This window comes from Xenopus laevis, chromosome 9_10L (genome assembly GCF_017654675.1).
Source record: "Xenopus laevis strain J_2021 chromosome 9_10L, Xenopus_laevis_v10.1, whole genome shotgun sequence".
Classification (NCBI taxonomy): Eukaryota; Metazoa; Chordata; class Amphibia; order Anura; family Pipidae; genus Xenopus; species Xenopus laevis.
The window spans coordinates 94,645,127-94,657,656 of NC_054387.1; the positions used below are offsets into that span (position 1 = coordinate 94,645,127).

The 12,530-nt window shown below is 38.9% G+C and overlaps 2 protein-coding genes across 2 annotated transcripts in view; one reads left to right on the forward strand and one right to left on the reverse strand.

Moving 5' to 3' along the window:
- The window catches only part of pgap1.L (post-GPI attachment to proteins 1 L homeolog), a 90,230-nt gene that overhangs the window by 44,541 nt on the left and 33,159 nt on the right, over positions 1–12,530 (forward strand). The window contains 2 exon segments of the mRNA NM_001094241.1: positions 8,340–8,415; positions 12,329–12,402. Coding sequence (NP_001087710.1) covers positions 8,340–8,415; positions 12,329–12,402 — 150 coding nt within the window.
- LOC121398378 lies at positions 776–5,283 on the reverse strand. The gene is made up of 3 exons (XM_041577588.1): positions 3,814–5,283; positions 1,388–1,418; positions 776–1,229 (listed from the first exon to the last, which is right to left on the reverse strand). The coding sequence occupies exons 1-2, from the start codon at positions 4,590–4,592 to the stop codon at positions 1,415–1,417; spliced, it is 783 nt and encodes a 260-aa protein (XP_041433522.1). The 5' UTR covers positions 4,593–5,283; the 3' UTR covers positions 776–1,229; positions 1,388–1,414.

Sequence of the window (12,530 nt, forward strand, 5' to 3'; positions counted from 1 at the left end):
ATTCTTGGAGACTATTCTTGGATGCCGGTGACTATTCTTGGACGCCGGCGACTATTCTTAGGCGCCGGCGACTATTCTTAGATGCATGCGACTATTCTTAGACGCCGGCAACCGTTTTTGCGCATCCCCCGAGTATAAGCCGAGGTAGAGTTTTTCAGCATATTTTGGGGGCTGAAAAACTCTGCTTATACTCGAGTATATACGGTAAAAGAAAAGGCACAGGCAAAATTACTAAAGGAAGTCGAAAAGTGGAGGCACAAATAAAAAAAAAAGAGAGAAAATAAGCTAAAAGGTGGTACATGTGACAAAATGGCAGAGAGTGTATAGAGTAGCAGAATGGGCAAAATAGTGCTATTTAATTAGTGTAAGTAGGGCAGTAAGAGATCAGAAGGAAACAAAGCACATAAACATGAGACAGTAAGTCAGGGGTACAGAAGCAAATAAAGGATGGGGAGGGAATAAGAGAAGAATGGTGAAGAATATATTGTGTGGTGGATCTAGTCTTTCTGTTTGGCCTTCCAGCTGCTTCATCTATGTGCATATGTGTATATTTTGTGGTTGACAGGGAGGGGCCTGGAATGCACAGTACTGTGGCAGAGAAATAATGATTGTGCCTTTTACCTGTGTGTATAAACCGACATCACCTGCCCAGCACTAAGCACTTGTTCTGTACCAGCATCACAGCTGAACGGTAATATTTGGTCCATTTGTATCTAGCCCTAAAAATATTCTTCAGTGGTAAAAGATTTGTGGGCATGATGCCCCTTAGAACCCAGTCAAAATAGGTAGTGAAGTAGAGCACACTCCTCAGTGTAAACGATGACGCCCGGTGCTCAGGGTAGAGGGCTCGGCAACCCCCTCGGTAAAGGCTTCCAAAAAGGTACACTGGCACACAGGGCAATTGAAAAAGCAGGGTTACCCCTTGCTACTTTTATTTAAGCGGACGTGCGACGTTTCGGGGTTCCTACCCCTTTCTCAAGCATACAAACAGTGACCATCGTGCAGTGTATAAAACAGGTGTGCAATTAACATAATTAGCATATTAATGACATGCTGTGTACATTCTCAAGGAACCTAATCCTTTAGCCAATGTGATTGGATTGTGAACCCATTTGATTTAAAAACCTAATAAAAGGATCCAAACAAGTGCATAACGCATGTATAAATAAATATGCATTAAAATGTCCATACTGTGGTAAATCCAGCTGGTGCTAGTGCTGTAAAAGATACTGAAAAAAAGAAACAATGTAAAAATACAAAAATTACCAAACGGATTACTTACACAATTTGCACAGTAAAACCGATACAAAAAATAAAAGATTTAAAAGATACAATGTATCTAATTACAAACCACAAACTTGCCCTACTGGAATAAATTGATCGTTACCTGTCCCTGGAGTCTACAAGAGTGTTCTCATCTGCAAAAAAATGCGAAAAATTATTAAATTTTAATTCTTCCAATTAAAAGAAAGATCAACTGCTAAGCATAACTCTGCTTCATAAAAAACATGATAAATTATATTCCTCGTTAAGTCCCCTCGGATGTCTAGATTGTAGACACCAAATCCAAAAGCATTCCCTCTGTAATAGCTTACGTTTAATATCCTGTCCAGAAAACGCCGTTACTTTCTCCAAAATTTGCCATCTTAATTGTGCCACTCTATGGCCCTGCTCGTAAAAATGTTTCGCCAATAAAGTTTCTTTTTTTGGTTTACTTGTTTCTTCCTCATTACTTTTCTTTTTTGGAAATGGAGTCGGCAAGGGTTTATAATTTCTGAGTACGCTTTTGTGTTCATTTAATCTAACCTTCATTGGTCGGGAGGTTTGACCAACGTAGGCTAGTCCACATGGACACTTTAAACAGTAAATAACTTCTTTACTGTCACAAGAAAAACAGCCATGTATAGCATGTTTGGAACCTTTGTGGGGGTGTGTTACATAATTCCCTAGTATAATACTATTACAATGGCCACACTTTCTACACGGAAATGTGCCATTCAAATCAGGTTTAACAGGAAAAATCCCACTTTTTCTTTCTTTTTTGTTGGTTTTTACAAAGTCCCCAATGTTTTTCCCACGTTTGTAAGAGAACAGTGGTGGCTGCTGGAACAAGTGTCCATGTTTCGAATCAGAACTTAAAATACCCCAATATTTCATGATGATTCTACGACAAATTTTAGAATTATTATCATATACAGAGACATATGGTATTCTCTGCATTTTTTTTGAGGTAATAGGTTTTTTAGCTAATAGCTCTGTCCTAGGTAAGCTTTTCACTTCCTCTCTAGCCGACTCTAGCAATGTTTTATCATATCCTTTATCCAAAAATTTTTTTAAAACCTTATTGGACTCTTTCTCATATAAGTTCACATCGGAGGTGATTCGTTTGACCCTTAAAAATTGGCTTTTTGGTAAGCCTTGAATCAAACCAGGCGGGTGATGGGATGTAGATTTTAACAAGTTGTTACGGTCAGTTGGCTTAGTATATACTGTGGTTTCAAACAACCCATCAATATATGTGACATTTACGTCCAAAAAATGTATTTCCGAACGATTCACCTCCATAGTGAACTTAATAGTGGGATGTACAGAGTTAAGGAAAGTTAGAAAATCATCCAAAGCCTCCCTTGTCCCAGTCCACAAGAAAAACGTGTCATCGACATAGCGCATGTATGCCTGGATATATTGAGAAAAATCGATGTTAGAGAAAATGTGTTTCTGTTCAAAATGGTCCATAAACACATTTGCATAGGCTGGTGCCATGTTGGCACCCATGGCACAGCCTTGCATCTGTATATAATACTCGCCCTCAAATTGAAAATAATTCTTCAAAAGAACACTTTCCAATAAGTTACAGATCAGCCCAATCATGTGGTTGGGGAGGGAACCTTTACTGAGGTACAGGCGAATACTTTCCACTCCTTCACTGTGAGGAATTGAGGTGTATAAGTCCTTGACATCCAGAGAACATAACAACAAATCCCCCTCTGGCACCTTGATACTACTTAATCTGGTCAAAAAATCAGAAGTGTCAAGTAGACACGGTTTAAGTGTAGTTATAATCTCTTGTAAAAAAGTGTCAACATAAATAGCTATAGGTTGCCAGATAGACCCAACATTCGACACTATTGGCCGCCCAGGTGGGCGGGTAGGGTGTTTGTGTATTTTTGGAAGAAAATAAATATTTGGTGTCTTTGGACTGGCAGTCATTAGCAATTCATGCATCTCATCGCTTATTAACCCTTCCATTACCATTTCATGTAAGAAGATGTTCAGTTCATTTTTGAACTTAAAGGTGGGGTCAAAACTCACTTGTTTATAGTGTGCTTTATTCTCAAGCTGGCGTTTAGCCTCCAACATGTAATCACAAGAATTTAGAATCACAGTGCCTCCACCTTTATCAGCTTTCATGATGGTAATGTCAGGGTTTCGCTGTAGTGTCCCTAATGCTAACCTTTCATTTTTAGAAAGATTCTCAATGTGTTTATTCGAGGATTTACCTAACACCTGGTTAATTTCAGATGAAACTACGGCTTCAAAAGCGTCAACACAGGGGAAATTACCAGGAGGTATAAAATTGCTCTTAATTCCTAACTTGCCCTTTAGTGCTAGCATTTTAGAATCAATTTTTTGATCATTACATTTGTCAGAAAAAAATATCTTAAGTTTAAGTGAACGCAAAAATTTAAACAGATCAACAAACACAGAAAATGTCGGGGAGGTAAAAGTTGGCACAAACCCCAAGCCTTTTTCCAAAACTGCCAGTTCATTCGTATTTAGTTCGTATTTAGATAAATTGAACACAGATATTACCTGTGAAACTGTCCCTTGTGTTTGCCCCGACGGGTGCTGCTTTGATTTCCTCTGCCCCCTCCGGGTTTTCCTCCGTGTCTGGCCGAGCCTTCCCCTAAAAAAGGAACCGGGGGCTGTTGTTGTGAAGTAACCGGTGATACAAGTCCATCGTCCGAACTGCCCCCAGATGAAGTGTCGGCGAAAGGAGCTGTCTGGCGCCTGTAATATCGCGTCTTCCTCCGTGTATCTTGCCAGGTGTAGACTTCCCCTCTCTCGTAGTCCCTGGTGTCCCTGGTGAATTTCCGGAGCTTTACTTGAAGTATTTCCTGCTGCAGCTTCTCTATCTTTGCCTCGAGTTCTTTTAATGGCGTGTTGTCTGTATCCAGAATTACCTTGCATTCCTCTTCCGATGTGTGTATCTGCTGCTTTAACTCCCGAGTGCCCGTCTGCAACTGCTGAATGGTAAGCGTGATTAGATCGAGACTGCATCGATTTAGAATGCCACGCCATTTTTGTAAAAACTCGGAATTGTCCCTGAATAATGCTGGCTGTAAAGTGATTCTTAAACCACGGGGAATGCGATGAGCCTTGGCGTACTCCGCCAAGGATGCCAGATGCAATGCCCATGCCGTCTCTCTTCGTTTTAGCTGTTCAAGCTTCCGTACAACCTCTGTTGCACTGTGTGTTGCTGTAGCCGGCAACGGCTGTGTGGCATTAATTATTTTCTTCCGCTCAGTTTCAGTGAAACTGAAAGTCTCTGCTCGACGGTCTGTTGTAGCGGCAATGTCCGCAAAGGACATACTTAAATCAGTATGAGGTGCTTCTTACTTCAAGCCGAAAGGAGAACAGCCAAAATAGGTAGTGAAGTAGAGCACACTCCTCAGTGTAAACGATGACGCCCGGTGCTCAGGGTAGAGGGCTCGGCAACCCCCTCGGTAAAGGCTTCCAAAAAGGTACACTGGCACACAGGGCAATTGAAAAAGCAGGGTTACCCCTTGCTACTTTTATTTAAGCGGACGTGCGACGTTTCGGGGTTCCTACCCCTTTCTCAAGCATACAAACAGTGACCATCGTGCAGTGTATAAAACAGGTGTGCAATTAACATAATTAGCATATTAATGACATGCTGTGTACATTCTCAAGGAACCTAATCCTTTAGCCAATGTGATTGGATTGTGAACCCATTTGATTTAAAAACCTAATAAAAGGATCCAAACAAGTGCATAACGCATGTATAAATAAATATGCATTAAAATGTCCATACTGTGGTAAATCCAGCTGGTGCTAGTGCTGTAAAAGATACTGAAAAAAAGAAACAATGTAAAAATACAAAAATTACCAAACGGATTACTTACACAATTTGCACAGTAAAACCGATACAAAAAATAAAAGATTTAAAAGATACAATGTATCTAATTACAAACCACAAACTTGCCCTACTGGAATAAATTGATCGTTACCTGTCCCTGGAGTCTACAAGAGTGTTCTCATGTTTAATATCCTGTTAGATCCTGTTAGGTTAGATTAAATGAACACAAAAGCGTACTCAGAAATTATAAACCCTTGCCGACTCCATTTCCAAAAAAGAAAAGTAATGAGGAAGAAACAAGTAAACCAAAAAAAGAAACTTTATTGGCGAAACATTTTTACGAGCAGGGCCATAGAGTGGCACAATTAAGATGGCAAATTTTGGAGAAAGTAACGGCGTTTTCTGGACAGGATATTAAACGTAAGCTATTACAGAGGGAATGCTTTTGGATTTGGTGTCTACAATCTAGACATCCGAGGGGACTTAACGAGGAATATAATTTATCATGTTTTTTATGAAGCAGAGTTATGCTTAGCAGTTGATCTTTCTTTTAATTGGAAGAATTAAAATTTAATAATTTTTCGCATTTTTTTGCAGATGAGAACACTCTTGTAGACTCCAGGGACAGGTAACGATCAATTTATTCCAGTAGGGCAAGTTTGTGGTTTGTAATTAGATACATTGTATCTTTTAAATCTTTTATTTTTTGTATCGGTTTTACTGTGCAAATTGTGTAAGTAATCCGTTTGGTAATTTTTGTATTTTTACATTGTTTCTTTTTTTCAGTATCTTTTACAGCACTAGCACCAGCTGGATTTACCACAGTATGGACATTTTAATGCATATTTATTTATACATGCGTTATGCACTTGTTTGGATCCTTTTATTAGGTTTTTAAATCAAATGGGTTCACAATCCAATCACATTGGCTAAAGGATTAGGTTCCTTGAGAATGTACACAGCATGTCATTAATATGCTAATTATGTTAATTGCACACCTGTTTTATACACTGCACGATGGTCACTGTTTGTATGCTTGAGAAAGGGGTAGGAACCCCGAAACGTCGCACGTCCGCTTAAATAAAAGTAGCAAGGGGTAACCCTGCTTTTTCAATTGCCCTGTGTGCCAGTGTACCTTTTTGGAAGCCTTAGAACCCAGTCCCAGGTTCATTTGTAACTTCTGCAACTCCTATATCTAGCTCTATATCTAGCCCTAAGTAGGCACTGTGGAATCATTTTGACCAGATACTCATTGGATTGCACAAACTAAGCACTATGTTAGATGAGCCCATTACTGAATGTTTACCCCATAGGTATTCCCCTGTACTAAGCACAATTCTTCAGATCCTAAGCAGAAACATGGCTCTAAAAGTGCTCACAACCTGTACAGAGATGTACCATAAAACTATTGCAGCATAGGAATTCCAATGTGTGGCGCAAGTATCCAGTGATTTTCACTGTTAACTGTTATAATATTTATTGTACTTGGAGTGAAAGTACTAATTGGTTCTAGCTGTATAAAGTATTTGTGGTACCAGTATCTGATTACTTGGGATCCCAATGGCAACTGTTTCAAACTGTAAATAATGTTTGTGTTGTACCAGTACCCACTGTATAATAATCTATGGGAGCAGGACTACTACAATCATCGTATAATTTGATGCTGCTGTCATTGCAATGGCAGTGTACACCAGCTGTCTGCTTGGCAGTGGTTTTTACTGTTGTCTTACCAGACACTAACCATTCTAACTATGTCATCATTTATGGTTACTGTAACATAAAATGATACTTCCCTTAAAAATACTGTATACTATTCATAAATGTATGCTGTCCTGAGTCAGTTTACAGTTGCCTATACAGTGGTGTGAAAAACTATTTGCCCCCTTCCTGATTTCTTATTCTTTTGCATGTTTGTCACACTTAAATGTTTCTGCTCATCAAAAACCGTTAACTATTAGTCAAAGATAACATAATTGAACACAAAATGCAGTTTTTAAATGAAGGTTTACGTTAAAGGAGAAAAAAACTCCAAATCTACATGGGCCTGTGTGAAAAAGTGATTGCCCCCCTTGTTAAAAAATAACTTAACTGTGGTTTATCACACCTGAGTTCAATTTCTGTACTCACCCCCAGGCCTGATTACTGCCACACCTGTTTCAATCAAGAAATCACTTAAATAGGAGCTACCTGACACAGAGAAGTAGACCAAAAGCACCTCAAAAGCTAGACATCATGCCAAGATCCAAAGAAATTCAGGAACAAATGAGAACAAAAGTAATTGAGATCTATCAGTCTGGTAAAGGTTATAAAGCCATTTCTAAAGCTTTGGGACTCCAGCGAACCACAGTGAGAGCCATTATCCACAAAAGTCCTGACCTGAATCCTAATGAGATGTTGTGGCATGACCTTAAAAAGGCAGTTCATGCTAGAAAACCCTCAAATAAAGCTGAATTACAACAATTCTGCAAAGATGAGTGGGCCAAAATTCCTCCAGAGCGCTGTAAAAGACTCGTTGCAAGTTATCGCAAACGCTTGATTGCAGTTATTGCTGCTAAGGGTGGCCCAACCAGTTATTAGGTTCAGGGGGCAATTACTTTTTCACACAGGTTTGGATTTCTTTTCTCCCTAAATAATAAAAACCCTCATTTAAAAACTGCATTTTGTGTTTACTTTGTGTTATCTTTGACTAATAGTTAAATGTGTTTGATGATCAGAAACATTTTGTGTGACAAACATGCAAAAGAATAAGAAATCAGGAAGGGGGCAAATAGTTTTTCACACCACTGTATATATCTCATATATCAATATCTATATATCCTATATCAATATCTAATTGTAGATTGCATTGTTTATGTGAGTGTATGGAGGGGTTGGTGTGATTGTACGTTTGGACTTTGGGTTTTTTTTCCCTCAACCCAACGTAACTGTAACTACTGTGGAAGGGGGCTCAATGACAGCCATGTTTAAATCTTCTGCCAGTAGCTCCAGGGTTTCCACTTCCATTGTGTGCAAAAAAAAAAAGTAGACATTCCAATGACATGCTGAATAGAAAACTTTCTACACTGTTGCATCTAGTTTACAATAAAGCACAGCTGCATGCAATTTAGCGTATTGGGCACAATCACGTGAGGTGCATCTCCACCTTATCACTGCAGACTTGCGCCCAAAATTGCACCTGTCAATGAACCCTATAATCTATGCTTTACACTTTTCTGAAAATGATTTAAATATATTGCAGTTTTCTGTGGAGTGTGAATTCCTGTCCGAAGAGGCAAGAACTGTACATGTACCTGTTACACATGTTCTTTCATTTGGTATGTACAAATATATGCTGATTTGTTACCTTGCTTTAACTCAGGATCATAATTAATTCTAAATCTACTCACCCCACCTATCAAATAAAATATAAAAAATTGCTGTTTGTATAGGGGTGTTTTGTTACCATAAAATACATTTATATAAACGGAAAATGCATGGGTTGTGCAGACAAAATTAACCTTTTGTAAACCACAAAATAAATTTCATTTAATGAATTTTGTCAGACCAACACTAATATACAGTTTCTTAATTTATTTTACCACAAAATGTTTGTTTTTAACCATGCGCACTGTGATTCTTGTCAGATGTATATTATTGTTTACGCAGTATTTATTAGTACTCTGGTTATTTATGATTTCTGGGTGGTACAAAATAACAGGTTCTTACAGCTACAGTATACATGCAGAGTTTAACTTACACTTATAGACCTGCTGATGAAGTGGCAAAATTGGGGGGGGGAAGCGCCTATAAAACGGGAAGCTGGAAGCAGAATGCCAGCAGTGTAAGGTTGTGGGCGGAAGAGCAGGCAGAAAATCTCAACCCGGACCTGCCCACAACCCCTAAATGGTTTGTGGAGCTAAACCCGCGTGTATCAGGCAAGCCTGCACATCACCATTATCAACCCCATTACTCCAGAAATCACCCATATCAACCTGACCTAGTTGTTAAAGTAGCTGGGCTTTATTTTATTATAAGGTCTATAAATCTCTGTGTCTTCCATCTCTTTTAAGGGGGAAAATAGAAAACCAGCAAAGGAGAAACCACTGTAACAAAGAAAACAGTAGCCATAGATCAAACTTTCAATTGAGTAATGTAAATATTCGAGGAAAAAATAGTAACCACCACTTGTTGGCAAATGCTCAGAGATTGTCAGGTTAAATGGGAGAATTGAAGTTGATTGAATGCGTGGAAAATTATGATATAATTGTTATCACTAAGACCTGGTGGGATGAAACATACGACTGAGCAGTAGGGATCGAAAAGGATGTAGGCGTTTGTATTTAAGTAAAGCTAGTGTTAAAGTCATGCACTAAAGAAATTAGCAGGAGTAGCACTGTTGAGGGGGAGGTTACAAAGAAAATTATCATTGGTGTATGCTACACACTGACAAGTGTAAGTGAGGAGAATAAAGCCCAGCTACTTTTACAACTAGGTCAGGTTGATATGGGTGATTTCTGGAGTAATGGAGTTGCCAATGGTGATGGTGCAGGCTGGCCCGATAAACCATTTACGGGTTGTGGGCAGGTCCAGGTTGAGCTATTCTGCCTGCTCTTCCGCCCACAACCTTACACTGCTGGCATTCTGCTTCCAGCTTTCTGTTTTATAGGCGCTTCCCCTGCCCATTTTGCTACGCCATCAGCGGGTGGCACGGGTCTATTAATAGAGGGAAGGAGGCAGGTTTGGTAGAGGTCCAGTTTTTCTTGAGTTGCCAAGTCTGACAAAGCTAGTAGGTTTGTAAATATGTTAAAGGAGAAGGAAAGGCTTCTTACACTTGGGGGTGCCAAATGTTAGGCACCCCCAAGTGATTGTATTGACTTACCTGAAACCCCGGGCCAGTGCTCCTATCAGCAGAAAATTGCACCGGCCCGGGATTATACCAGTGAGCACCACGGAGCGATCCTCTTCCGTCTTCCTCTTTTCTTCGCGCAGCTGCACATGCGCAGTAGAATGAAAAGCTGAACTTTAACAAAAAAGTCGACTATTTCGTTCAACATGCGCATGCGTTTGCCCCAGGAAATTTGAAGAAAGAGGACGCCAGAAGAGGATTCGGTTTGGGATTCGGCCAGGATTCTGCCTTTTTCAGCAGGATTCGGCTTCGGCCGAATCCTTCCGCCTGGCCGAACCGAATCCTAATTTGTATATGCAAATTAGGGGTAGGGAGGGAAATCACTTGACTTTTTGTCTTAAAAAAGGAAATAAAACATGTTTTTACCCTTCCCCTTGCATATGCAAATTAGGATTTGGATTCCGTTTGGTATTTGGCCGAATACAAAATAGTGGATTTGTGCATACCCAGTCCTTTTTAATTGACCCAATTCCAATAATATTACTATTGATGGATGCATAAGGAAATGTAAAAAAAAATCGAACATTTAAAAAGTAAACGCAGGTCCGGGACCAGATGGTCTGTCGTGTCAATAGAGAATTGCTAATGTGGTGAAACTATTTAAAAAAGGCATCCTATTATCACCCTTAAAACTATAGGCTTGTTAATTTGACATCCGTGGTAGGAAAGCTCTTAAAAGAGGTGATAAGGGATAAGATATTTGAGCACATTGTAAATAACAATACTATGAGTTTGTGCCAGCATGATATTATGCATAATAGATTTAGCTTGAGTAATTAATTGCCTTCTATGAGGAGGTGAGCAAATTTAGCACTTTAATAACATTGCTTCAGCAAGTAGATTAGGACATGATGTTTTCAGCTAAAAATACAAAATAATATAGTTGTCATTTAAAATTATATTAAACAGTAGCGTACCTTCATCTGGCACTCGCCTTCAGGACCCAACCCTCTACCACTACCCACTTCCCCCTTCACCACTTTTTGCAGCCTGCAACAAATTTGATGTTTGAAGCAACTCAAGGAGGGGGGAACTACCATACAACAGACCACGTGGTCCAGCCCCCCTCCCCACATTGCAGCAGGGTCTGCTTTATGGTTGTTACACCACTGATATAAAAACATTACTGTTCTCAGTGTATTCCCTTAATGATGTATTGTAAAATTGTTACATTATGTGACTGTGCATATAAGTAAACACCTTCCAGCACAGCGTGGGTGTATTTCAAGGCTGGTTTTAGTGTTGGCCAGAAATCAGTAATTATACCTAAGGTAATTAAATATTGGTTTTGAATGACCATATAATTAACCTATATATAATTAAGACTTTCAGGTATGTGTATTGATTGTGCCTGTGCTGTATGCGGTGAACTATATAATGGGACACATCTCTGTATTCATGTAGAAGATGAATTTTTTGAATTTCAGGGATGGCCAGTAGACTTTAATTCAAGCACCAAAGTCCTCTCCCAGCATTATTCATTTTGTACTTACTGGAACTGAAAAGGCTCATGATCTGATCAATGTACATATCCTGTTTGTGCCTGTTTGATTTTTGGAGAGTGTACTTGCCAGCAGTAAAGGTCTATACTGGTGTAGCATTTGTGTACACAAGAATAATAAATTAAGTTCCTTTCTGTCATATAAGACATTTTCCAGTGGTCAAACAGGTTGCATTCTTCCAGTTGGTTACACAATTGTTTAGACAGTGTGCTGGTAAACCCCCTAACTAGTGCCTATCCTAGGACTGATATTTAAGTTAAAATCTCAAGTGAGAAGGAACTATTTTCAGGGCTGATTTGTATTGGGGGCATATTTTTTTTACATGCTTGCTTAAATTATAAAGGAAAGAAGTAGTTAAAACAAAACTATAAAAAAACTATAATACAATATTAACTGTAGGTGCATGTCAGCAGGGTTTTGCTCTTAATGGTATCTCCTTTGTAGGTAAATGTTTTGTTGCATTTGCTCATATCTATTTGGGCACAGCTTGTTGTTGGTGGGGAAATAATATTTTTTTAAATAAAGTATTTGTTGACTTTCTGCTGGATGTGATGATGGCCCCTGAAACATTTTGTTGCATTCTGTGTACATATGATTGTTTTGTGTTTACATTAAATTAGTAGGAGCCCTAAACTAAGCAGGTCTGTTACACATGGAAGTCCATGGTTTTTTTGAACATCCTTGTGATGAGCGAATTGGTCCCTGAGAAGTTTCAATGCAAAAGTTTTTATACTGTGTCTGAATGCATAAAGAACATCCAAGCAAACATGCTTTCTTCTTTGCTATATAAGATTAGAAGCACAGATATTAAAAACGTTTTACTAAGGTTTACTTTTGCAGGATTTTCATCAAGTCATGCTCCGTTAAATTCTTCTGGACTGCTTTATGTTATACAATTTGAGGACTTCAGCAAAGTAAGTGTTCACGCCTGCTTGCCAAGCGATTTGTTTCAGAAGCAAACCATTTTGTAGGGCAACATATTTTAATTACTGTAAATTTTAACTTTTTTGGTGTTGCTTTAAGACTTTAAAAAAAAAAAACA